The sequence below is a fragment of the Amblyomma maculatum genome, chromosome 1, assembly GCF_055883805.1.
Source record: "Amblyomma maculatum isolate TAMU_Amacu chromosome 1, ASM5588380v1, whole genome shotgun sequence".
Classification (NCBI taxonomy): Eukaryota; Metazoa; Arthropoda; class Arachnida; order Ixodida; family Ixodidae; genus Amblyomma; species Amblyomma maculatum.
Genome location: NC_139344.1, coordinates 367,910,820 through 367,938,773, shown reverse-complemented (window position 1 = coordinate 367,938,773; position 27,954 = coordinate 367,910,820). Strand labels below are relative to the sequence as shown.

Genomic DNA, 27,954 nt, shown 5'->3' with positions numbered 1-27,954 from the left:
TACAAGATGATAAGCAGTTGACAGATTTTATTACAGAGAAATAGTGCTATATTATGGAATGAGTGCCAGGTGATCATGTAAACTTGCACTTGGAGAAGTCCATTTCTGGATGCTGCTCCATAAACCTAGAAGAAAAATAGAGAGAAAAAGCACCGGGAAAATATTCAGTTGATGCGTCATCACCACGAACCAAGTCTGCACACTATACGAGGCTGCATTTGGGTAAGCTTCTTTCACGGTTAGTCAAAACAGAGTCGGTTATATAGTAAGCATAAAATATAGACAGCAAGAAAAATAGACTGATTCCAGAACTCTCAAGTGTGATCACACTTGTAACTCTTAATCAACTTGATTCTATCTCACGTACTTGCTGGCTTATAATATGCCAGGTGGCACTATCTGTGAGGAAAACAAAAGGCTGAAGCATACATAGCACTTTAATAGCATAAAAACCATTGCCTAAACAACTTTCGATACAAAGCATCGTACACTTTCCCAATGGCGTCTAAAAAAGCATAATATGTAGCATTGCGCAGGAAACATGCTGCAGCAAGAATCCATCTTAAATTCACATCTTTCAGAAAGACTACACTACTGACTGGTGCTCACGTCAACAATGCAACGAAGTGAGCAATGCCTCAAAGCGCATGGGCTGACTAATGCTCGACTAAAGCAGTCTCGGTCGATCGCCACGGTTTACATTCCGAGTAACATATTTATACATTTCTGAAGTGCACTTTTGTGTGTGGATACCAAGCCTCAAAACGACATGTGCATTACAATCAGATGTACTCAAACCATGCTACAAAAATCCTCATATCACTTCCATCATATGATGGCATTGCATTGGAATTTGGCAAGAAGGGCAGAGTCAGAAAATTGCCCAAAATTGCATTTTGAGAAAAATGCATTTGGAGTTAAAATTGCATATTTATTTAATAAAGAGGGCTTACATCAAACTTTGGCACAAAAGATGAAAATTGTCCATAAAGCAGCCAGTGCCACTAGAAATTTCCTGCAGCATATGTTGCTTCCTCAGAACCTTGCGAGCGGGCTCTGGCACGTGCTTTTTTTTTTCTTCAGAGTGCGGCGATTTGGTCTCACTTCCGCAGTCAGCTTCAAGGAAATTTGTTTCTGCCTTGTTCTTTCTCTGGATGTGCCAAGCTATGATGCATCGGCTTGTGGAGTCCAATAATTGAGGAAAATCGCACTAGCTGTTTGTATCCGATTCCTATACAACAGGCCGCCACAGCAGCTTTGATGTTGACGGCGAAGACTTCACGCGACCTCCCGCTGTCATCTTGGCTCGCACCCTTGCTCGCGTCCCTGCATGCCGCAGCTCGCCGCGATGAGTATGTTGTGGAAAGGACACTTTGCTGGCAGGCAGAGTTCTCACAGAGTAGTTCAAGGAATGAAGCGAGTCTACACTTGGTGGTCGGTTCCCAGACACAGGATGTCCTGAACGTTGGCAAATTGGGCAAATCGTGCCACTCACAAGAACGCTCAGCACTGTCAAGTCAGTAATGACAGATGACGTCTCATCGCAGGCTATTTCCTCACCTTAGAAATACCCAATCTTTTTTTTTTCCTAGACACTCACATACTCTAGAAATACCCAATCTTTTTTTCCTAGGCACTCACATACTCTAACGCAGCTTCCCGGAGGTATCTGAAACGCTGGAGGGATCGGGCGTTGGTTCCGCTAGGCCTAACTGCCGCTGGTCGAGTTGTCACTAGACGAGTCTTCACCTTCGATTTTCGCCGGCGTCCTCTATATTTGTGAACAGAACAGTATTTCACTCTTCGATGACTGCGCTGGTTCGATTGTGCTTCATCCATGACAAATATAAAGTTGCCGAACGATCGTCACTCTGAAACGCACCTCGATGTAGCATGGAGCCAGCAAGTGGGCTTCGCCACATGCACGCACACGGCAGCCAATGGCGATGCCCAATTCGTACCACATAATTTAAAAACCAGTCGCAGCGCTCAAACAACGCGGTGAAGGCATGCTTTTTTAAAATTATTTCTTGCTCTGTAGACGCCGGGCAACTGTGGTGATTGTGAGAATGCGACTTGGCTGACCTCACGCAATCCGCAGCGGCGAGCAACCATGCCATGCCGGCTGCGGGATGCTTGAAGATAGCATACTTTCGGTCATTTAAAAACCACCACGCACTCTTTAAATGCAATTTCTGTCAATTTCCCATCTAAATACAGCTTTGATTTTTATTTTCATGAAAGTAGAGATACTAGACTTGATAAAACAAGTAGAAAAAAAATATCTGTCATTTTCGAAAAAAACCCACATTTTATGACCTGCATCTCCCCTTAAACAGTTCATCAGCTAGTTTTTCGGGAATCAAAACAACCATTCCGTAGAATCGACGGTGGTCAGAAGTAAAAAAATTGACGGTGTTCAATGGCAGCACGGTGTGCCACAGAGTTTTGCTCGTGTTCGCCTTTGAGAGCTCTTTGCGACAACCGAGAACAAGAAGAACCCCACGTGTGCTTCTGACGATGGCAACTATGAAAGCGGAAACGATGACCGCTGAGCTGTGGCAGCATCACTGGTGCAAAAATAACGCGACAAGTTAGCCTGTTGTCGCTCCGCCGTAGCCTGTGGTGCTTGTGGGTTTATACCGACCTACGAGGTCATTGCATACCCTTCCCTGAATGAACTTTCAATTAAAAATAGCACCCAGTGCGATATCTGCCTCGTTTGATCCTGCTTCACTTAACATTTTTACTGGTGTGTTACCCATGGCGCTACCTGTCGGATAGCAGTGGTGCATCTCGATCACCCTCAAAAGTTTCGATGGCCGTTGATATTGCCCGTGTGACAGAGGCATAAAGGCTGGTTCACATGCAAGTGATTGAGCGAACTGAGCGGCTAGCGGCAGCTACAAGAGCGAAAAGTTTGCAATGAGTTGGAACTACTACGCTTCCGTCGCTCTTGCCGCCACGAGAGAACAGGTTTTTGTGCCGCCAAGGCAGAAATCACTAGTGTTTTCGCTTGCATGTGAAACCGGCCTATGTGTGCCATGCCTGAGCTGCATTTATTTACTATTTTAGCACCTGACCGGATGTAGCATAGGCTTCAAAATGACTTGGTCATCTTTTCAAGTGCATTGTTTTTGGCTTGTACTTAGGACCTCTGCATTGTTTGAATATATCATCTTATATAAAATGAAGCAGTAATGACTGCCATTCATCATCAGCCGGACTACGGCCACTGCAGGGAGAGGGCCTCTCCCATGTTCTTCCAATTAACCCGGTCCTGTGCTAGCTGCATCAGTTTGACCCCTGCAGATTTAATCTCATCCCCCCACCTAATTTTCTGCCTGCCCTGCTAAGCTTACCTTCCCTTGGAATCCAATTGTTTATTCTTAGAGACCATCGGCTATCCTCTCTTCGAACTACATGTCCTGCCCACACCCATTTTTTTCTTCTTAATTTTGACTAAAATATCAGTAACTTGAAATATTTTTCTAACTTACTCTGCATGCTTCCTATCTCTTAACGTTACACCTACCATTTTCCGTTCCATGGCTCTCTGCATTATCAACTTAATTAAAACCCTTTTCGTTAACCTCCGTGTTTCAGCCCCATAGGTCAGTACCGGTAGGGATGGTAAAGTACCCTTTCCTGCTTGATCCTTTGGTAATCAAGTCTAAGGTTGTCTTGATCCTAATAACGATTACCTTGGTAAATACCTTGTACTTAACTGACAGTAAGCCGATTGGTCTGTAATTTTTCAAGTTCTTAGTGTCCCCTTTCTAATGAACTAAGATAATGCCAGCATTCTTCCATGATACTTCCGGTACTTTCGATGTCGTCAGGCATTGTGTATACAGGGTGGAGTTTTTCTACCACAATACCCCCTCCATCCTTCAACAAATCTGCAGTTACCTGATCCTACCCAGCTCCTTTCCCACTTTTCATAGCTTCTAAGGCTTTCTTAACCTCGTCCTTCCTTACTGGCAGAACGTCTGAGTGCTCTTCATTACAGCCAATTTAATTTCCTTGTCCCGTCAGACTACTACGGCTACTTGGAAGAAGAAGAAGAAGAAAAGAAAAGAAAAAAAAAAAAAAGAAAAAAAAGAAAGAGGGGGGGGGGGGAAAGGAAACAAGGGTACTGCTTGTAGAACAATGATTATAATCTTCACGACTTCCCGTCCTGAAAATAACTAGGTGGTTGGTGAATGTGACTGCTTTCGATGATGCTCAGATGATGAATGCATTACCTAACCTATAACTATATCTGAAATGGTAGAATGTGCCCAGTGCGTTAACTCCGGAGGCAATTCTAGTTGTACAGGAGCACAAAATGTCTCATGCCCGCAATGAAGGGCGAAGGAAAAACAGACATGCAAGACATTGCGGGGACCTTAACTTGCGACAGTTATGTTTCGTTAAGCCTTACACTTAACGACGCACGCTTTTAGAACGCTTTTTCATTTTGCTTTTGGACACAGTTAATTAACAGGCACTCGAGTCGCCGAGTGTTCAAAGCTGCGGCACAAAGAAAAAAAAACTTGACGCTGTTCCAATGACTTCTGTAAAGAAGTGCGAGATATGAGCGCCCTGTGCTCAGCTTCTATAGAAACGCAGCCATTGCGGCCGGGATCAAATCTGGGTCACCTGGCTTAGTCGTCGTGCACCATAACTGTTGTGCCACTGCTGACGAAGCAGGTCTTTAATGTGATGGCGTGCCCTTCAACATTATGTGAGTGTCAGAAGGCATGCACAAGATCACATGTTGCTTCTTTCAGTTATCCAGCATTGCAAAGCAGGATTCTTCGATCGAACTGCAACACTACCACAATTTGCATTGCAACACCCATGATGCCAGGCTAAATAATGCCCGAGTGGCTCTCTCAGTGGCAGTGATAAAGTTAAAAGTTAACTGACCGTTTCTGTTCTGCTTTCGTTTAGGTACAATAAAGGATAATACGTGTGCTAGTTCTGGGCTCTTACGCACCATACAAGCAAGAGCTGATAGGAACTGCAGCAGATGCATTGCACACACGCCAGACAGACTGCTGCTTCCACGTTTCTAAAGCTTTAAAAACAAACAAACAAAAAGAAAACAATGTATGGCATAATGTATGGCATTGCATAAGGTTCTCCAACATGTGGCAGATGGTGAAAGAGCATGGAGAGAAGAGTACTTCACAGTCACCATCTGCTGGTAGATGATGCAGATGATTTAGATGATGCATTCAAGAGTAATGCTTCAGCGACATTCTTTCTTGATATTTTGGCTGCAGTCACGACACATTACCAAGTTTTTCCTGGTCTGCCATTTTCTGTAGTGCAGGAACTTACTTTTTGAGCACATCCTGCTTCTTTTGCTCATCAGACGTAGGCAAGCCCATTTCTCGCTGCCTTTGGTCGTACATCATCTTCTCCACCATGCCTCGGGTCTCGCCATCAAGGTCCGACAGCTGCGAAAGGCAAAAGAAACTTGTTCAACCAATAATCAAAGCTACAGAAGAGAAACAAAACAACCAATAAACCTGCGAAGGCCAGACTGCTTGACAACACATATATGAGAAGAGTTCTCTATTACCCGACAGAGCTTCCACTGCCTAGACTACCGCAAATCCACATGAGTCCATTTTGCATGAATTATAGCTACTGTAACATTTAAAGAGGTTTCGGCAGCCAAATAAATTAAATTTACCAACCTTGGATGTCTCAGGGTTCACTTTCTTGGTGTTGATTTCGGGGTCTGTTGTCACCAAACGGCTCCACCATTCCATCTTGTTCACCTGGAGCCAAACGATCAAAAGCAGTACAACAAACTGTGCAAGAACATGGCTAGCACACAGGCTTAGTGCCTGGCTCTTGTCTGCGCTCAAGCATATGTACATACTAAGACATGATATTCAAACAGGCTGGAAACGTTTCAGAACGTTCGGCATAAATTGTGAGTGTGAACCTAGCTGCCATTGGCTGATTTTGACAGCCTGTGAAGTGCCTTTAGGTAAACTTAAAGGTTCACAATGTTTTGCAAGAAAGGAACTAGACAGGTCTCCCTGGCAGAGGCAAAAGTTTTGTTTCTTCTCAACATTTCAAGAGCGACACCAAAGCTTCAGTACTTACATCTGAACCTGGATATATCAAACTCATGGAGGCAAAGAAATAGTTTGATATGTCAAAGATGGCAATACATAAGCTTATTTGTAACACAGAAACAAGAACCCCTTGTGAACCTAGGCTAGTGATGCACATCTTGCAGTAACATTTCGCCCATGGGCTTCACCACACGACAGCAATGTGGCGTGACGCATGACTAGAAGAAACCAATGCCATCGTCACGCACACCTGAAGCTCACGTCATAAAATGGTTACATAGCACTAGCACTGCCAGCAGGTTTCCAAAGTTGTGTAGATCGCCCGTCTCCATGTGAAGACTGAACAAATCGCATCATTCACAACAGAGCAGAGGGATGACAATGTTTGACATACGGCCCTTAGCTTTCTATCCTTTCACGTAATTTTCATGTGGATAATCTGAATGTCTGATGCAGCCAACAATCAGAATATCCTGGATTGATATATCAGAGCCAAGCTACTGTGCTAGGGAAGTATAAAAAGTACATTTTTGAAATCGAACCGAACATGAATTGAACGAACTGAATATTTACATGCCTGCTTGCTACCAGTGCGAATATTCATGCGAAACAGATTAGTGCTAGTGCAAGCAGTGCCGTTGCAAGTTCTTGAATGATGCAACGTTGAACTCCACTGGACGGCGGACGACATGAAGTTAGCTACCACTATGTTATATGCAGTGCAGCGGCAGTTTTGCCTACGCACTTTTCGCAAAAATAAAAGGGGGCGTTTGAAATTCGGATGCAAATTTTTTTCTATCTTTTTTTTTTTTTTTTTGCCAAGTTAGGGGCGGGGGAGTGCTTAGAGTCATGAAAATACAGTATTTCGAAACAGAAAACTGGGCGATGGTTGCTTGTTTCACATTCGCAATTGATCTGAGAAAAGCGTCCCTGAACTGCTCAACCATCACATCAACCATTGGTCGCTGCCATTGCATTTGACGTTGTTGAGGGGCAAGCATAGCAAGTTTCTTGTCACAGCAGCTGAAGGAACTTCTTAAGGCTCTTCTTTGTCTACATGATCTCCATTGTTAATGACCATTTCAACAATGTCAGCTTTAGAAACCATTCTGGTAACAGATACATGCAGTTCGTAAGGTGAATACTTCTCAAAAGTGATTTTGCGCTATTAGGTGTCACTAGCGCAAACAGTAGCCTTGAACAATTCGTCGTACAGTTCATCGCAATCACTGAATTTTTCAAGCGAGTTCGGGGCACAAGAAAATCGCAGCACTTTATCTCACGAGCACGCACGATGGGCAATGGTAGGTAGATTAGGTTAAAACTCATGTGAACCATTTCCTATTTTATTGGTCCTCTCAAGCATGCACGCATGCATGCATGCGCACACGCACACACACACACAAAAGGAGTGGCTTACGCCCATGAGCCCCCGCGCACAAGTGGCATGATGATGATGGCCACGTCAAGCTACCAAGGATGCCTGAAGCGATGGACAGAAAGTCGATGCAATAGTGGAATTCCACATATATTAACTCCTTGTGATGAAATTTTGCAAACAGTGAGAATGAAGTGATCGCTCGAGCTGTTTCACCTGTCAGTGTGGATTTCGCCCTCAGCTCTACTGATCAAAACTTCAAGACATTCGCAGTGCACACGCCGCTGCTATATCCCCCCAGCATTGCAACCGATGATGTGCGCAGTGGCAAGACGTGTAGCTGAGTGATGATGTCAAGCGCAACGGTGATGCAGAGCTGCAAGGCGTGCAGCGAATGCGTGCTGGCTGAACACCTGTGGTTTCGCACGCATGCGCAGTGTGACCTTACGCCTCACACGAGGCGTTGGATTTACACAGCGCAGTGAGCTATCGCTTAAAAAAGTTTTGAGATAAACAGGGGCAAGTAAATGGCTTCTATGGGAGGTGATGGCGCGGCGCAATAAGCTTCCGACTTGACCGAAATTTCTAGATACAAGTTCGAGTTAACAGAGATTTGCTATGTGTGGCAGCAAAGCAATGCTGCTAATAGCGATGATTATCCCCAGCTTCCATGTATGTGAAAGCTCGTCCCGGTTAACATCTCCAACAAGGTGTAGATGCGAATAAACATCGCATCTCAACCACATTCAGGCGTGACACAAAGTGGCAATGCATCAGTTACACGTGGCCAGCTAAGAGTGCTTCACTACAGCGACGACCGTGCAATGTAACTTTGATTACAGCCTGCAATATATAAAGCCGATGCAGTGTATATCGAACGATCTTAATATATAATATCCCTTTGGAAATCCCATGCATGTAAAAGTGTCTATAGTATGGTTTGTGTTTATCGAACTCCTGCACAGCTGACGTTCAATGCATCGAACTGCATGTGTTAGTCCTCCATGTTCCTCCTTCCTTCCGTCCTGTATTTTATGGCAAATGAGAGTAAACGCTCACTGCAGCCTGCAATTGGCTCTCTGCCATGGTGAAGTAAATGTTCGGTGCACTCAAGGTGACCTTCTGTCTGGCATGCTTAATTCCAACATGACACTGCTGTCATGCAAAAAAAAGGGACAGTCTTCGGTGCTTTGGTTGTTATGCGGTGAAGTCAGCCTAGCTGGTCGAAAGCTTGTGGTGGCTCTTATGACACCTGCTTTGCTGCTTAAAATTGAGGTTACCGTGCTTGGAGTGTACCGTAAAAACCGCACATAATGCAAATAACATTCCTCTCCTACACAACCGAAGCAGAAAAATAGCTGGGCTACCCATCTAAGGACAGAGATGGCGCAAGCAGATGATTCAATGCAGCAAATGCCAGCAGCTCAACCGACTACCACACAGCTTATCGGGAACCCCCAGCCTCGTATTATTCGTGTGTTAAATCAGACCTTTTATGATTAATGATGACTTTTTTCAAAGCATCGTCCATGGTGCATCGACGTATAAAGCTGCTAGCATTGTACCGCGTTTGTGCCTCCCGGCTACAGAGAGGCCTACCCGCTGCTATTGTTCCTATGCTGAAGAGAAAACACATCTATTTCATAGCCCCTCTGAGTTCGATATATTCAGGACCAACTGCAGCTCATTCACAATAATCTGAACTCCAACAAAACAATTATTTCTCCTTATAAAGTGATTTGGTTTGGTTTATAGGCTCTAACGCCCCACAGCTATGAGGGATGCTGCACGGAGGGTTCGAGAAATTTTAACGGCCAGGATTCTTTAATGTACACTAGAGTACACAGGCATCTTGCTCTTCACTTTTACTGAAAAGTGACAGCTGTCGCCGGGATTTGACTACGTGTCCTTGGGTTCCGCAGCTGAGTGCCATAACCACTGAGCTACTGCGGCAGGGCTCTCAGGGTGGAGTTTAGTATTTGATGCACTTCATGCTCACGAAACCACAGCATCAGTTCGAATAAACTAGCAGTCCAAATTAAGAGTGCACATTGACTAACTACCAATGTGCAAGCGCTCTAGCAACTAGCGCATTAACTGCAATGACAACCAGCGAAGTACCAGCAGGCGTCTTGACCTGTATGCACTGCATTCAGCGACAGCTGGTACCAAAGAAGCTCATGCGTTCTCCTGCCATTAGCACTCACCTTCTCCATTGTGACTAGGATGGTTGAAGAGTCTTCAAGGATCCAGCAACATTCTTCCATCTTTACTTCATTGTACAGGTCACCATCGATGATTGGAGGAAAGCCTTTGAGGCCAACTCTGAGGTGCTGCAATGAATAAAAAAAAAAAAAAAAAAAAGTCAGCAACAGCATGAAAATGGGAGAAAAAAGTCATATTTCTCTGTGTACTAATTCTGCCAGTATTCAAAGCAAGCAAAGATGCATATTTGTCTAGCGAGATTACGGACAATAGTGTTCACAAGGCACTGAAGTCATGCATGACCTAGTTTCACTAGCAACGAGATCAAGATTTAATGCTCATTCTTTTTCCAGCCTTTTTCCAGCATACTGTATTTACTGCCGTATGACCCGCCCCTGCATATAACCCGCACCCCTAACTTTGAACTCCACGAAAAAAAAAAAAAAGTTCCCGAGAAAACCCGCACGTTTATCTGAAGAAAAAAAAAAAAAAAAGAGCACTGGAAAGATACAACAGCACACTCGGTGATCATTTCGTTTTCGGAACGTTTATTCAAACAACTGCCACAACATCACTGATTATCAGATTCTCAATCACAAATGAGCACTTTTTTGATATAAAAAATATTAGTGATGTTAAAGCAGTTCAAATTTTTAAATTCTACTCTAAATCAAACAGGAAGGCATCCACATTTGGAAAAATGAGCTTTGAACTGCTATAACATCGCTAATATTTGTTATATTAAAAATGTGCTCCTAACATTGTATTCATTATGCTTTCTAGTATCTAGCAGTGTGTCCATATGAATTTTTTGTAGCGCGATAATTTTTTTATTGTTCCTGCAAATTAAAGACAATTAATTCAATTGATCTCTTGAACTAATTGGCCAATTTAAAAAATAGTTACATATTTGAAATCAGCGCAAGAAACTGAATCGAAATACCAGGCTTCATCAAATTTGGTCAAAAACTAGGAAGAACAGCTTTAAGAGCTACGTCCCCTTTTAAGCAGGCCTGTTTTTGGCCGACCGGATTTATTAACGGCTGCGCATCATCAACTCAATGCGCCAGTACAGTGTGGGTTGGGTGCTGCTACTAATTGTTCGTACAACTGGCGATTCTGGATTCAGGGATAGACGGACAGCGCTTAATGATTGTGTCTTTCTTTTCACTCTCGTCCTCCCAGATGATTCGGAAGCCTTTGCCGCCAGGCCCACATTTAAAAATCACCTCCCGCTACATCCGCCACCCACGTAAGGTAGATTAATAACGTCTAGCCGTTCAGCTGCTGCAGAATTTCGATACCTTCTGCTATCACAATAGCCTTTTTGAGGCGAGCGTCATACTGTGTACAGCGCTTTGCCATCGTGTGAAATGCAATAACAATAACCACGCTAATCCACTGCGAAAAATGTGAGAAGCACGTGATCAAGGGGACGACGTGATTCTGACCCCATGAGAAAAAGTGCATTTTGACTTTGGGTGAATTAGGATTTGGCTTCCCTGGTAGCCATGTTGCCAACATAACATCGTAAAGCCGCGGAAACGGAAGCAGAGTGGTGGCGGATTTAATATGGCTGTACACCGTGGCTTTAGCCAACCGAATTGCAGTAGTGTTCAATTATAATGCGAGTGTAGACTTTGATAGCCAAATACCATGAAAAAAATTCGCATTAATGAGTAGATACGGTAATAAGACACAGTGATGCATCCTACAATTTCTTCATTCTGCTACAGCACCTGTGTCATTTCCGTCACGGCAGCAGTCATTCCACAGCTGCAACTAATTTCAAAATTCAAGAACTGTATTACGGCTGTGCAATACAAACCCCCTCCCCAAATGGGCCCACACTCAATATATTAGCACGGAAAGGCACGAAACAGAGACGAAAAGCAGGAAAGGCAAGCAGCTTGGCCACACAATGTATGGTTGGCTAAAGAAAACCAAGCGGATAAAGAAAACCAAGCTCAGTTCGTCGCGTGAATAGAATGTTAGTCCTTGTAGCTGATAACAAACGACATGCACAGAGCATCTGCAGACTCTTGTTTAAGCCTGCAGTTTTTTAACGCTAAAGCTGCACCTTGAAGACAAATCAACAAATTAATTTATAGACATTATAAATGCAAACAGAGCAGGGCTGCTTTCGGAGAGACTTGTTCATTGCCAAAGGAGAGGTAAAGCTGGCACACAATCAATTCCCCACATACAGTGAAGTCTCGTTACTAGGAACATTAACAAATTTTTTGGAATCTCCAGCAGATTTCCTACGTTTTCAAGGTAAAAGTATTTCAGAATTAAGCATTTAAAAATAGCATTTAATTCAGAATTGTACGCATTTTATTTTTTCTTGTATAATCTAGGAACATCAGTGTTACGAATTCCGCTAAAATTAATAGCGCCGCAGCTCGCAACTCTTGCGTGAAACAGAAACTGCAGTGTCTGTGTGTACAGTCCGTGGGCTGTAGCTATCATCATCAGCATATCTATGCCAGCTCCTAGCGCCACAACAAAGCTATACAGTCGACGACTGATTTTTCGGACATGCTTGATTATTCGGACTTTTTCCCGGCCCCAGGACATACCTTATAAAGTCAATGTATTACTCTGCTCAAAATTTCGGACACTCAAAGGAGGGCTATTCGATTTTTCGGACATTCCAAGCGTCAGCCGGCCAACTGCCACACATTTTGAGCGGTGTCGCCGCCATCTTGTTTGTTTACTTTTTCCTTCGATAGCCTCGAAACCGGTGCAGGCCTTGAGTGCCGCTCCTCAGCTAAACACGCTGGATCGAGGCTATATTATTTGCCTAGCAGCTTACGTTTCCGGGGCAATGTCACTGCCGGAGTGTTTTTTTCTTTTCTTTTAGCGTGACTGCTTCGACTGCCTGTTCCTCTGTGTGTTAGCCGTGCGTTTCACGTGTGTTGAGCGTAGCGAGTAGGCCTAGCCAAGGTCGATGCGAGAACTGCGTTCTGTCGCTACTGTGGCTCGCATTTATTTGAATCGACTTCAGTTTTCAAGAATGTGTTGTGATTCAGTGGTTGGTGGTTGTGATGTGCCTCGGCAGTGGGAAAACCTACTCTGTCGATCTGCTTGGAGCACTTAGTACCCTCACCGATGCGCAATTGCTTCTGCCGCGTGGGATTTTTGCTGAATGACGAGTCTGCTGCCTTGGACGAGGAGAGCGTCGTTGAGCAGCTGTCAGGCAGTGAGCAGTTCATTCATGACCTTTGCACTGCTGATGTCGAAATTCCATCGGCCGTCTAGTTTTCAGAGTTCACAGATATGGACCACGAGTTGGAACTGTGCGCTGGGCTCGTAGATGCAGGAATTATTCGCCAAGTGCTTGTGGAGTCTGAGAGTGACGACGACGACGATGACTCACCTGCAGCAGCGCAGCCAACGCAAGCTGAGCTGATGCAAGCGAAATTTAGGTGGACCTATTAACACGGAAGCAGAGCGCGGTGCAGAAAAGCATTCATGAATTTTCCCGGCCTAGAAGTAAATAATAGTGTTACGGACGACAAGAAAGAAGAAGCGGGCAGTGGCGCGGGCAGGAGCGCTCGCGCTAGGCCCGCGAACATTCATTAAACGTCATCTACCATCTCCATCGGTCATGTTCTGTCTCCTGTCTTCATCGGCTTGCCGCTTCGTAACATTTGGTGGAGGTGCTGGGTACTTCATCACCCCCCCATCCTGGTCCGGAGCATCAGCGCCCTACGACTTCTTGCGCCATCGGCGAAAGGTTAGGAGGCACTGCATGGTTGTTCCCCAGCCTGCCGGATCCAGCAAGACCTTGCCGTTCCTCCGCCCCGTCCCCCCCACCCCGACCACAAGACACAACGAAGGAGAGACTGACCCGAGACGCCACACATGACCACAAGACAAGGAGAGACCCGAATGACCTAATGTGACCCCACTGACCTGATGTGCTGACCAAGGACCCTACGACCCAAGACACCGCTACACTTCAAGACATTCTCCCCTGCCTATGCCATGCGGTGCGTGCCTTGGCCTCCGCCATAGAGTCGTGGCAACGTGTGGCCCGAGAGTGTCCTGCCAAGGTTCATCTCGAATCATCGTGCCGGCAAGCCATTCTATTCTTCCTTCTTCCTTTTCTTTTTCAAGCATCTAGACACGCCCATCATCATGCCATGGAATCATCAACATCGTGCATTTCCTCGTCCACGATCTGGACGATCGCTCGGTGGCCCCGGGTTATGTTACGGACGACATCAAGGAAGAAAAAGCGGGCAGTGGCGCGGACAGGAGCGCTCGCGCTAGGCCCGGCAACAATTTCATTAAACGTCATCTCACTGTCATCGACCATCTCTCTGTCCTCTGTTCTCCTGTTTTCATCGGCTTGCCGTACCGTAACATTTGGTTGGAGGTGCGACGTACGACATCCCCATCCTCGCCTTGGAGCATCGAGGCCATCTTCAAGCCGGGACCATCACCGAGGGCTCAGGGACATCGCTGAGCAGCTTCGCCCCAGCCCTTAAAGCCCAGACCTGAAAAACTACCACCGCCCAGCCCCCAGCCCGGACCTGAAGACAAGGAGAACAGACATACCAATCAGAACCGAAACGAAGGACCCGAAAGACCTGAATGACCCGAAAGACCCGATGGACATGAACACGCAACCCCCGCCCAAGCTGCCCGACGTGACCTCGAGCCATCGGTCCCATGGACTCTGGTGACGGATGGTTGACAGCTCCAAGGGAGGCGGATCACCCACGCCTCAGACATCGTACCGCCAAGCCGTTCTATTCTTTCTTCTTCCTCTTCTTCTTAAAGCATCCAGACACACCCATCATCATGCCATAAAATCATTAACATCGCTAAGCTTCCTCACACGATCGGGACGATCGCTCGGTGGCCCCGGGTAATGTTACGGACGACAAGGAAGAAGAAGCGGGCAGTGGCGCGGGCAGGAGCGCTCGCGCTAGGCCTGCGAACATTCATTAAACGTCATCTACCATCTCCATCGGTCATGTTCTGTCTCCTGTCTTCATCGGCTTGCCGCTTCGTAACAATAGGCAATAAATTTAGCTTTTTTGGTGCACATTTTTTTTCCGGACTGCCCAATTTTTCAGACATTTTCGTAGTCCATTGATAGTCCGAAAAATCGGTCGTCGACTCTAGTTTCATAAGCGGTAGCTAGCAGGCCTAGCCGCTCTACTTTTTTCTTCCTGTGTTGTGTGTCATTGGAAGGTTGGTAGTGTCATTCATGCGTGCGAGACAGTTTTTGTGTTCTTTTTTGTCGCGGATTATCATTTTACAAAGTTTGTGTGAGATCTGATGATTTTAGCCAACGAAGTGACAAGAAGATAGGAACGCAGCTTTCACTGCTGGAAATTGACGTAGGGAAAAAGCGAATTGGCCTTTGCAGACAGCTAGCATTGCTCCATCCATTTTTGCACGACAAAATCCGTACTTTCATCGCTCGGTGCAATCACACACCCAATGAGGTGTTGCGCAAGTGGAGAGTGTATGTGCTGTAGTGGTGTAATGTAGCGTGTGGTCATGTTTGCTGCACACGGCAGAAAAAAATGCCTGATTTCTTCAAATAAACCAGCTTTGAAGATAGTGCAATATTTTCATTTGAGGTTTTGTTTGTTTATACACGTGCCTACTGCCAAGGTACGTCATTTTCATACCTAGATCTGACCACTGATTACAATAATATTTCAAGATAACAATCTTTTGTGGTCCCACAGGATTCATTATATCAATATTTGGCTGTATACAGTGAATACACACTACAGATTTAACAATTCTTATTAGGTAGAATTATTACACATTTGTAGATGCCTGACATACTCAAGATAAAGTTGAAGAGATAAGGGACTTGGTAAAAGAAATATGAAACACAGAATATGTACTCTCACATTTGTATAGCAATTGACAAAGGCAACTAGGCGAAACGAAACAAGACACTACATACACTGAAAATTTGATAACTTACCCTTTTTTCGAAGTCCACCACAACATCCCTTGCTCTGATCTTCAGATTTCTCGGTATGGGCACCCTGAGCTGACAGAGTGAAAAAAAAAAAGAGGTAGTAACAATCTATCAAAACTTAACATCATCCAGAACTCACTCTGTATTAATGAGGCAAATACACATGCAAATGTGCCAGAGCACATGGTATCACCCGTGACTGCATATGCATTATAATAGGTAAGTTCGCGATTCCTACAGTTATAGTAAAACCTAGATAATTCAAACTAAGAAAATTCAAAGCCCCCAGACGATGCAGCAAGTTGCAGCAAGTTTCCCCGGTCCCTTAATTCCTAAATTTAAGTTTTACCGAACAAGTTGAAGATTTGGTGTGCTATGCAGGAATGCCTGATCGAATTTCGCCGCAGATCTAATGACACAACAGCCTCTCGATGCTGCGAGGTGGCGATGGCGATGCTCAACAGACAAAGCATCCAAACCCCGATGCCATCCTCAGCATAAAAACCAGCTCACAATATGGCTTGTAGACTGCTGAAGTGCGCTGCAGAGGAGAAGACATGCTTTGCTACTTTGCCTACTATTGGTTTCAAAGCACTACCAACTTGAATCTCGCGTAACTGTGACGCTCAATCAGGCCAGCGCATAGCGGACGCACTTACCTTAAAGCACACTTATTCTAAACAGCACCAGTGTCTGTTCTGTTAAAGTGACATCCTTGCTTCATGAAAGGGCAGAGTGATTGATAGGTTGCTCTTGCAAATTGCGGTCCATTAGAACCATGTATTTCTTGAACTTTCTTGGTTAAAAAGAAATATAACCTCAGCATGGCTTTCACATGTAAATTGTTTTCGTTGCACGAAAAGGAGGTAACGAGCTTGAACAATGGAGTAATTTTATGTTGCACAGGATTTCTGTGTGCTAAGCCTGAATGTGGGCGAAGCTTAGACTCAAGCTTACTGTATAAAGATGAATGTAAGTAGAGATTTTTTTTTTTTAAATGAATGCCAAAGCCGCCCCTTGTCTTATATACACCTTTTCAATAAATGGTCACTGGGAGCCACCATATTGCTTGCGGGACTGCATTTTGCGCTTGTAGCTAGCACGGTGGAAGCCGCAGCGGAACCGGTTTTTCTACACAAAATGCAGTCCAGCGAGTACTATGACAACACCCAGGGACCACTTATTGAAAAGATGTATGGTGGTCTTTCGCAGAATATGAGGCACAGTCTGGCAACATGTGTTTGTGCTCTAGAACAGACAGCCGTATCGACTTCCTGCAGTTGCTTGCATTTACTTTTTCAGTCCCTGTCTTATTTGTGCAACCTATAATAGCATAATAGCTATCTCATTAGCAATGAATAGCAGCATGTGGAGGCAGTTTACAATGCCTTTCCACAATAAAGTTGGTGTTCGCTGAAGTAAAAGGCAATGTGGTCGCTCACTCAGCGTCAGTTTGGCATTTCAGAAAATAGCGCGCCGTATTGATATGAACAATGTCAGCTGTTCGCGTGCAACCGTTCAAGAAGCCCGAGTAAGACACACACTTAACGGGCACAGCTGATGTTGTAAATATATGTGCCCCGTACTGAGCGCTGCCTTTCAGCGACTCACGCCCACAGTGATCATGAAAGCCAACAGCTATAGAAGAAGCAGCCCATGCTTACCTCAATCTCTGAGAGTGTCTGGGTCCACCTGTAGTTCTCAAGGTCGCAGCCGTTGCCAGCATTGGGCTTTAGTTTCCCTTTGTCCTTCTCATCTTCTTCATCATCATCGTCACCCTGCGCAGGGCAAACAGTCCAGGATAGCATAAAACATGGTAATATTCCTTCTCACGTACGACACTACACAGGTGTTAAAAAAAAAAAAAGCAAAACTGCAAACCAAGACCAACTGAAGTAAGCAACCTACAGACAGCAGTGTCAGTGATAACTCCAAAGATATTTACTGCACTAAAGGCCAAAATGATTTTGGCAAGCTGGCCTCAGTATTCTGATTTCCACAACATTAATTTTGCAGCAACCACCATCCAGCTGAAGCAGAACAGTTACAGGCTTCAGTTACGACGCAAGTCTAGACCAGATGCCAAGGGTGCAAAGTGTGCGTAGCTATGGATGCTTGCTTGCTTGAAGCAACAACACTATTCTAGCTTTATGAACTCAAAAATAAACCAACTTTAGGACAACGATAGTTTATATTTTGCACACTGCAACGTTTGAGCTGGAAGAGGGTGCACATCACCACTGTAACCTGCGCCGCCGAGAAAAGCAAACAAAAGCACAGCCGTATGAACGTCAACGAATTTGAAAATAAAAAGCCGTCCCATAATAACAACTAAAAACCTGCAGTTACTTAAAAAAAATAGTAACAGTTACATTTTCTTTTGCATTTGTAGAAAGATTTTAGTTCTTTAAGCAAAACCGACAACATATAGACCGTTTTATCATGGGCGCTGCCATTTTGTGTATGTGGCGCTATCTAGCGGCCGAGTTGTGAACAGCCGCCATGCTGGTATGTGGGGTCCCATCCGCGGAACAGGCGACAAGTAGTGGAAATCGGCATTTTGGAGCTTCCGCGTGCAAATTTTTGCTTTCTTAAAGTACCTAGCTGAAAGAAAAAAACGTTTTCAGTAGCAGCGAAGCCATTCGGTCAGAAATGACAAAAAAATATGCCCTTGATCAGGTCGGCTGAAGGCTACTAGCCTGATTACCATTAGTGTGTAACTTTTATGTGGCACAGAGAGGCGGCGGCGCACCACTGGCAGTGATGGCAGCTTTCGATCTACATTTTATTCTTAAATGATTTCTAGAGACGGCTTACCGTAACAATTTGAGGAAAGAAAGATAGCGAATGTAGCCGTTTTATGTCACGTTTAGGAACAATGCTAATCGCGCTAGATTTGTTGGGTCAACCGATCATTCATATACTCTTTACTGCTTGAGCGGCTACTGCAGAAGTTCCCACACCTCCACTGGGGCTCTATTCTTAAGTATCCATTATCCATTTCGGATCCATTTACTCTACCCTGGCTACTTTTGTTGGGTGACAATCAGGCAGGGTGTTCAAGCGTCCACTACCAGGCAACCGGATTTCAGTATTGCCTACATGACTCAACCACCTGTTTGCCGGTATGTGCGGGCAGTGGCGATGACTTCTCAACAGCGGAAGCTGCTATCCTGCAATCCCTCTGACTGGGCGTTAGTTGCGTTTGTCTGACGCTGCCGTAATGCTGACATAAAAATACAAGACAAAATGGACAAATAACACAAAATAGGGACCTTAAATTATGTCCCATAACGACCTCATCGAAAGTTACATTTGTCAACAATTATATAGTCCATTTTTCGTCGCAAGGTTTGCTTACTGCAAGCAATCGCTGCTATTCCTATGATCATATTCCCATTTATTATCGGCAGCAAAATCTTACGAGATGCGTGTTTTCAAAAATATATATATATATATATATATTTTAGCGCTATTTCACTAAATAAGTTGACAACCAATTTATTAGTATATCGTTGTCTTCAAGTGCGACAGGTTCTTTCATACTTGCAATAACCTCAGGTGACTGAATCGAAATAGTTCCTCTTTACCTGGCGGCATCTCGTAAATATTTGCCGCAAGGAATATCATCCGCTTGTTGCCCAAAGTCTGCCGTTGTTGCACGGGTATTCAGTTTTTCCGGTCCCTGCTCAACAAACACAGTGTTCGGAACTCGCACGAAAGGCTGCCAAAGCGAAACATTTTCGGTTGGGGCTTGAAATTCAGAAGCTGCTCGTCTTCGCCCAATTGAGTGAGTTGCAATTAAGTGGAACAATGTAGAGCAACACACGCGCATGCCACCGCTGTTATTCTTTTATCTTCTGTTAATCATCTCCTTTTGGTTGTTATTTTTTTGTTAATGCAAACAACTGAGTAAAAAAAAAAAAAAACATTGCGTTAACCGCGGCAGCTCTTAGCAGCTAGACTGCGGCCGGCGGAAATGAAACGATTAGGGAAATGAAGGACAGAAAGGGGCGAAAGAAGAAAGAACAGGGAAAGAAAGCACATCGCTCACATCAGCTAATCGGCTTAGATACGTTGCGGCTATTCAGGACACTCTGTGTGCAAAAGACTGCAACGTGTGCCCTTTCTCCGTTGAATGCCCTGCCGCCCCCGCTGCTATCCCCGCGTCCCCACATACCAGACAGGAGGAGCCGCGCAGCGCGTTCCGGTTCGAGGCTATTTTCCTCCTCGCCGCGAAAACGGTCTATATAGTGGCACCACGAAAGTTTGGCGCCAAACACTAAAACTATTTGAACAGCCTTCAAGTTTTGCCGTGTAGCAGCAGCCCAACTCCCTTGAGTTCAATTGCGATTGAATATCTCGAAGGCTATCGACTCAATCGCCTTTGAAAATGAGTGTGTGACAGGGGTATTAACCGCATGTCGCCGATACTCCCTACTGTGCCTGCCACTACCGGGCAAGAGCTATTGGCACTAGAGTCTCACAAGCAACCGCCTGGCTGCAATGATCGTGCACAACTTGACCCGTGTACCTATTCCCTGCCCTGAGCATAAACTATTGTAGTGCCACATTCCAAAAGTGAAAGAAGCCGAAGCTGCTTTGTTTGCCACATAGATGCACAAACCAAGTGTTTTGTACCAACTGCACCGTAGACTTTCCTTGCACGTCAGTCAGCGTCTTATCGTCATAAAAGTTGAGGTTCTGCATAATTTTTCATAATTCAGTAATAGCTCAGAGGTAGTCCATGCCACGAGTTTGTTACATCAAGGCCAACCACCGCAACGTGTTGATTACATGGAGCTTTCAGATACACACACTTCAATAAGGGAATTGGTTTGATTTTGTTTATGGGATGCCGCCCAATTGTGATGACAGGGTAGGGTTCCTTTGTACATACTGATAACTGCTAGGTCTCCTTGTGGGAAAAATAATTTGAGAACCTCTGCTGTATCAGAGGTTACCACCAATACATAATTTTTTTTTTTTTCACACAGAAATGATACAGGTCAAGAACCTAAGCTAGGGAACACTGAACAGCTTTGTGCAGAGGAGCAGCACAAAGAACACGTGTTCTCTGAATCACGTTTCTGAACTTCAAGAGATTCGAAGTCAGTCTTAGCCCGGCATTAGTTTTTGTGCTGGCCAATTAAAACCCTACCCATTGTGCTCATATGCTCTACACATTTGAGTCCAAATCCACGAAAAGCTTACCTACCCTTGAAAAATGTTTGAAGCGTCAAAAGTAATGAAAAAGGGGGAGGGGCAAATTTAGTATTTACTTTTGCCGTTATGTTCCTGTATGTTTTCTAATTACCTTTTTCTCATCCTTGCTTTCTTTTTCCTTTTCTGCAGCCTTTCTTGCCTTCTCTTCCTTTTCCTGAAACAATGGAGAAAGGAGCAATGCAGACAGGTGAAAATGTCTAGAATTCAATGCTTCAGCAGCACTGCAAATTCTCAAAGCAGCAAACAAATGAACCTTTCTTTTTTCTAAACATAGTGTATAGTCTTGCTAACCGCGAAACAAAACATATTACTGGCCAATGTATCTTTATTACATGCCACCAATATAATTTGAACTTGAAAGAGGGGCAGGGGTATAAGAGCTTGTATGTATTATGCTGAGGCGACAGGCCAGAGTCAGATTTAAGACAACACGGGATGTTGAAATTAAGTCAGTCGAATTAATGAGTCTTCTGTACTGTAGGGGTCGAGGCCTTGGTAAAGTGGCTCAACAGGGTTAGCAAAATGCAGCTCACCACAAGGGTAAAAAAAAGAGAGAGACTAGCGAATGTGCACGTTTCCTCGCTGCTTTCCCTCAGGTGTGCACCGGCGAAGCACACCTGAGGAGAGGTTGACTGAAGGGCCTTTTCGCAAACAAGAACGAGGATAACTCTATCCAATTTGTGCTCCAACAAAAAAAAAAACAATTAAGTGGTTCTTTCTGGGTACGTTGATGTTTGCCTGGCAGCAAAAGACTCAAATCTCACCGAGAAATTTGGATTGCTGTCATTCATTTTCAGTGTGTTTCTCAACAACAAATGGCCAGTCAATTAAGTGTACCTTTTGAGGAAGTTCTGCCTGTCACTACGAGATGTTAATGACTGCAGTACACTGTCCGTGCTTCTTTCTCATTATTGTTTTCCTTGTTCACTCCTTTGTAGGCAGTTTAACAAGAAACAATTGCAGCAATCTAGCTAACTACACATCAAACTGAGATACAGTAGGTTGCTAACAATTATGCAGAGATCCTAGTTTTGCTATCAGCCCAACTCATTACAGTATCGTAAGTCATGCTCCGACAAAGGCTTGTCCACAGGCTGTGCAGTCAAGCCCACTAGCAACTTGACAATTGTGAAAAATTTTTCTTGTATCCAAAGTTCATAGTAAGCTTCCCACTGAGCGGCCAAATATACTAGGTCACATTAAAGTGGCTTTGATATGTTACAGAGTTTGGAGCGCACCGGTGGAACTTGGTGCGGTATACCGGCTAGCCACCCCTTGCTCCCTCATCCTCCTTCCGGACCTGCACCTCCAATCAGCGCTGCATGCAGTGCTATCGCTCTAACATATATTTTGGTGATGGCACCACCATTGTTCGTAATAACCAAGCGCTTGTTGCAACTGTGGCTGCTGTAAGTGGGTTCGACTGTATGGATAAATGCAACAAACTCGGCTTGAAAGAGCCTTCGCCTAGGATGACATCCAATAAGCTATCGACACGTTAAACAAAAACTCTTCCTTGGAAATTTCTCCTTTTGCAGAAAGCTGCAGTACAAGGTACTAAACTACACTAATACCCGGATATTCTAATGCTGAAGTGGTTGTCCAATGTAACATCATCACAGCTGCACTTGTTTCAAAACTTCCCTCAAAACGTTGCCCCAAACATTAATATGTACCTTAAGCATTAATAGTACAGAGATGAGCAGTCTTGTCTAGAGAGCAGTTGGTGCACCGTGGAGCAAGGCAGTACATTTAATACCGCTGTCACAGGGGCACTTATAATCATGATCAAGTCGATCGAAATCGAGCTTGATGTGGCTCCGGCATTGCTACACAGCGAATTCAATCGTAATCACCTGCTCTACCATCTCGACCGCGGTTGAGCTGACGTTGCCACCCTCGTTCGCAGAAATTAATCAAACATATCCACTAAATTGAGGGTTACTCAAAAGATTTATTAAACACAGAACGTAAATACAAACAAATCACAATGTTCATAGCGCACGTAGTGCCATCTCTTGCGTAGCGGTCTAACTTTGTCGATTAGAATCAAGTGGGCAAGTGTGGCACGATCTGTCTCGACCGCGCTTGAAACTTCAATCACGATCGTTACCGATAGCAATCCTAAGTGACCGTGTGACAGTGGTATAATACTGGCCAATGGGCTGAGGTAGCTGTTGGCTGTGCTAGTGTGTTAGTTGCTGGTCAAGTACCCGCTTTGTGCTTGCGCCGCACTGGTGCAGCTGTTGTGATGGCCATTAGTGTCAAAACGGCCAGTGCTACACTGTGTTGTCGTATGTGAAAAGAGGGAGCTAGGAAAGCAAGTACGCGCGGTGGTATGTGGCTGCGTCAATGCTGTGTGCCATCTGAATATTTGGCAAATCAAGTTACATGGAGCTAACTGTAATGCTGCCAGCAATATTAGCAGCAAGCAGCTGTCCCACTTTTGCTCCTGTCCTGCCCTCATTTTTATGCATTTGCTATTCCGCTATCACTTTCTTTTTTCTTCAACTTTTAGTGAGTTGGTTTCGTGCATTTCTTTGCAGAGTTTAATTGAAATAACGAAGTAACCCTTCTACTTTGGGCTGAAAATGCTCCCACCCCCTCTGGCTCTGTCTACAAGAATGATGCGACCCCTACATGTCTGGCTCAACCAACAAGTTAAAGCGATTTAGAGTTGAACCTGAAACTTGACACAGCCAAATGCTCTCCACAGCAGTGAAGCAATTGTGCAGTGTATTTCGTAGGACAAAAATATTAATGATCGCAATCACTCGAGAACATGGATATGCTCCCAGCTCTTGCCTCTTTCTCCCACTGCTATCCCACGGCAACACCTACCCTGTCAAGTTCTTTTTGAAGTGCTTCCGCCTCTGCCTCTGTGAGCTCTTGGACCTTGCACTGCTGCTCCTCCTTGCTCTTTTTGAGCTTGGCCTTACGGCGTTCCTCAGCTTCTCTCGACTTCTTCTCCTTTTCTGCTTTTTCCGCTAGCGCCACCGACTCGTACTGGGAGAACTTGTCAAGTATAAGCTAAAAAACATGCAAAAAAGAAAAACAATTGCTTTTACAGTGACATAATGAAAGAAAGGCTTTACAAGCACGACAGGAGGCAATCCACCAAGTTTTGCATTAGCTCTCAGAAGGCACCATTGAACACCAAAGCTGTGAACTCGGGACCAGAGTACTGTGAAAGCGCCATGTAGTGCACAACTAAGGCAATCGCTGTTTGTGTGCATGGGCTTTCACCAAGGGACCTGGTCAGGAATCAATGGGAAAAAAAACGTAGTCCTGGCTGAGTACTAAGAAATGGTATTTTACTATGCTCAGGTCAGACAGTAATTTTCTGCACTGCCCCTCGTTGTATAGTCTGTGCAACGAGGGACACACATTCAGACAGATGCTATCCACATTTCAAACTTGCTGTATCAAATGTTCAGTTTTGTAAAGAAACATGCTTCTCACTCAGATTCTTTAGCTTCAAAGGGTGATTTTCAGTACTCAAGTTAATAATATAAATGCAGCTATGACACAAAGTGGTGCATTATTCCAATTATTCTTGGTATTATACGTTGCAATGCAACACAACTTCATGCTGGTAATAGAACAATAGAACATGAAACAGCACGGAACAGCTCCTTCACTTCACTTTAGTCATGCCGCCAGAAATGCCATGGGCTGCTTTCCGGGAAAAATTTCAGAGTTAAATGGCAGCCAACATTAACGGCTAAATAAAGCATATTGCAAGGCTAGTTGGTCTAACATCTTTTAAAACTGGGAAAAAAAACCCGCAAAAAATTCACACACACTAAAGAGAGGGACAAAGCGACAATGGACAGGAGCCAACTTCCAACTGTTTATTTCAGAATACAGGCGCATGCATTTATAGCGTCAAGCTACGCCCACTGAACAAAACGTGCATTATCAAAGCCGTGACTTACCACCGCGCACTACCTTTGCACAGAAACTCATACTCAGCCGCATAAAAATTCACAGACGTTTCACTGACGCAAACAAGTCTGCCTTTTTCTTTATATGAAAAGCTTCCAATAATAGCCTGGCATCTATGTTTTTGCTCCTGCCAAGAATCCTCGCCTCTTCTAGTCAAGGCTCACACTTGCACATGTTGACAACTCTCTACCCGAGCCCCGGATGATCAGGCACCCAACTCTGCGCAGGAGGCCGCATCGGTCCTTTCTACATACCACCAAATCACCACATTCTACAAACACAAGCGCATAACACTGCCACCACCCCACAGCACCTTGTCACCCTTATCCAGTGCTACATGGCGACAATTGCAGACTGAGTGTTTCATTTCCCCCTACCGTCTCTCATGCCTTCACCCTGGCTTGCCCCGTCACTGCAACACCTGTGGCGAGATGAAATCCTCACTTTTCCACTACCTGTGGGAATGTCCTTCCCCCCAGGCAGTGCCCCCCATCCCCCATCCCACCTTTTCTTCCTGGGAGGCTGCTTTGCGGACAGCTCAACCCGCCGGTCAGAAAAGGCTGGTAGATCAGGCTCTATGTGAAGCAAAAGCCCATGGACTCCTGGACTAGTAGGGGACCGCCCTGGAAGACTTTTTTTTTTTATTATTAAATAAAGTTGTTTCCATCCATCCATCCATGCCTGAACAAATAGGCATATTTATCTTTATTACTATCTACCTTTTTGCCATGTTCCCCAAGGCGTTTGTCAATACATCTGCCTGTTTGCTCTACATAGGACCTTCCATAGGTCAGGGGTATTTCGTATACCACTCCTTTCACAATGGATGTGTAAGTATGCTGATGTTTTATTGTGCACCCTGGGCGTTCAGTGCCAGAAATCCGGGGTACAAGTTTACCCAACTTGTTAGGGGCTGAAAAGATTAGCAGTACCCTATGCCTGTTAGCCACCTTCTTCATATTGTGTGATACTTTGTATATATAGGGCATAACTTCAGGTACTACCGCGGGGCCCCGCCCTTCAGGGCTCATCGGACTGGTGCAGCGTTTTGTTTTTTGGAGGAGAGTTTCGGCGACGGCAGTCAACACCACCGAGGGGAAGCCAGCAGCCAAAAGGCAACCAATCTGATTTTCCATACTAGAATGCATTTGGTGCGGACAGGACTTTGAAAGCGAGGACTCGGGGCATAAAGAGGTGATGGCGCGCTGAACAGTTTTAGAGTCCGCTGTATTGAAGGGTAGCAAGCCCTTGCTAGTTCGAGGAACGTAACCCCAACATAAATGGTCCTTTCGGAAAGCCAATCTAACGTCCAAAAACTGTAGTGTTCTCTCACTTGAGAGCTGATGTGTAAAAACTAGGCCACGACCTTCGAGGTTAAAAACACTTAAAATACTGGACATATTGGCTTCAAAAGAATTGTCAAAATCAGTAGATAAAAGAATAAGGTAATCATCTACATGTCTAAAAATTTTAAAAACAGATCCTGTTAAAAACAATTGGGCAAGTTCCTTGTCCAAAGAGGCTAAAAAAATGTTGCATAAAATAGGGGCTACACAGGAACCTATACAAATGCCTTTCCTTTGTATATAAGGTTATTGATTAAAAACGATAAAAGTGACCTTCAGATACTGCTCCAATAAATTCAGAAAGCTCTCCAGAGACATACCGGTGACACCCAAAAAGGCTATTTCACTCGTACCTTCAATACACGATTGTACAGATGCCAGCAGCTCAGCATGCGGTACGGAATAAAACAAATCCTCAATGTCTACAGAAAAAGCAGATCTAATTTCTGGATGCGTTTTAAAACAATCTACTAAATCTAACGAGAGGCCAGGCTATTATTGGAAGCTTTTCATATAAAGAAAAAGGCAGACTTGTGCGTCAGTGAATTTGTATGGGGCCGAGTATGAGTTTCTGTGCAAAGCCACAGCTTTGATAATGCACGTTTTGTTAAGTGGGCGTAGCTTGATAAGCTACGGCTTTGATAATGCACGTTTTAAAAGCTGTGGGCGTAGCTTGACGCTATAAATGCATGTGCCTGTATTCTGAAGTGAACAGTTGGAAGTTGGCGCCTGTCCTTTGCCCCTTTGTCTCTCTTTTGTGTGTGTGATTTTTTTGCGCCAGGGTTTTTTTCCCCCAGTTTTAAAAGATTAACGGCTAAACTTAACTACGCCAAAAAGAGTGCATAATTTGAAGCTCAAACAGCCAAATGTGGAGCTAATCTCCTCAATTACCAATCCATGACGAAGAAAAAATCTCAGCACCCACCTTTTTGGCAGAGCCTGATTCACCGCCAGTGTAAAAATCAGTTTTTCTTGCGAGGAAACTGAAGATTGTGTCCAGGAGCTGGGTGACAAGACGTAGCACAGCGTTACTTGAGAAAGGCCAGAGATACGATGCACATTTGAGGCCTCAAGACGCTATTGAATCGATATTCCCCTAGATCTTCAGGCACAAAAGCACTACAAATAATAACTGACAGCACCTGTCATACAGAACACGCGTGCGTCATATATGCCATCAGTCTCTTCTTAACGCTATCATGCCTCAAGATATTCGATTATTTAGCCAAAACTACTTTATTCTTCATGTGTGGTAGCAAAGAAAAAAGTATTTTACAGGACCGCCCTTAGCGTAACAACAATCAGGAATTTTCTAGAATCAATACAAGAAACAGTAGCCCGACACGTCTCAAAACACCTAACCAAGCGATTAAAATCAGCTTACAAGCGTGGCGCGTTTTACAAAACACAAGCTGCTTTAATGATTGTGAAGTATACAATTCTGACGCGAGGCTATTATGTTATCGAGAGCGTGCTCGTGCGGGGCGAATTGCATAGCTCATGTGGGCGTTTATGTCGTTAGGCCTAGTGACAACTACGGGATGCACACCGCCTCCACGACCAGAGCATGCGTGAGCACCAGCTCACCTGCTGCACTCCGCCTTCATGCTGCTGTGCCAAAGCAAGCAGCATACCGTCAAATTTCTCAACATCAGATTCAGGCATTGTGGCTACTACACGAAACTAAAGTGAGCTAACGAAACAACTGCACGACTCAAAAGTTCGATGAAGCACGCATACACCAACCACCGGCGTTGCCGGGCAATGTGCTTTCTGATTCTGAACTGAGGCCAGTGCTGAGGCGCT

The 27,954-nt window shown here is 44.6% G+C and overlaps 1 protein-coding gene across 1 annotated transcript; it reads right to left on the bottom strand.

The window, feature by feature from the left end:
• nudC (nuclear distribution C, dynein complex regulator) lies at positions 1-27,943 on the bottom strand. Its single transcript, XM_084591757.1, has 10 exons — positions 27,736-27,943; positions 27,074-27,151; positions 23,696-23,884; positions 20,946-21,008; positions 17,293-17,406; positions 15,632-15,700; positions 9,669-9,794; positions 5,694-5,777; positions 5,332-5,450; positions 1-125 (listed from the first exon to the last, which is right to left on the bottom strand). The coding sequence occupies exons 1-10, from the start codon at positions 27,811-27,813 to the stop codon at positions 74-76; spliced, it is 972 nt and encodes a 323-aa protein (XP_084447883.1). The 5' UTR covers positions 27,814-27,943; the 3' UTR covers positions 1-73.
• Positions 27,944-27,954: the final 11 nt, after the last annotated feature.

What these genes read in the sequence shown, in the direction of transcription:
- nudC (XM_084591757.1), bottom strand. Translation starts at nt 27,813, where the DNA reads ATGCCTGAATCTGATGTTGAGAAATTTGACGGTATGCTGCTTGCTTTG. An exon ending in AAAGCAAGGATGAGAAAAAG is followed by an intron (nt 17,407 to 20,945) that starts GTAATTAGAAAA and finishes TGCCCTGCGCAG; the next exon opens with GGTGACGATGATGATGAAGA. An exon ending in AAGCAGGATGTGCTCAAAAA is followed by an intron (nt 126 to 5,331) that starts GTAAGTTCCTGC and finishes TTTTTCTTCTAG; the next exon opens with GTTTATGGAGCAGCATCCAG.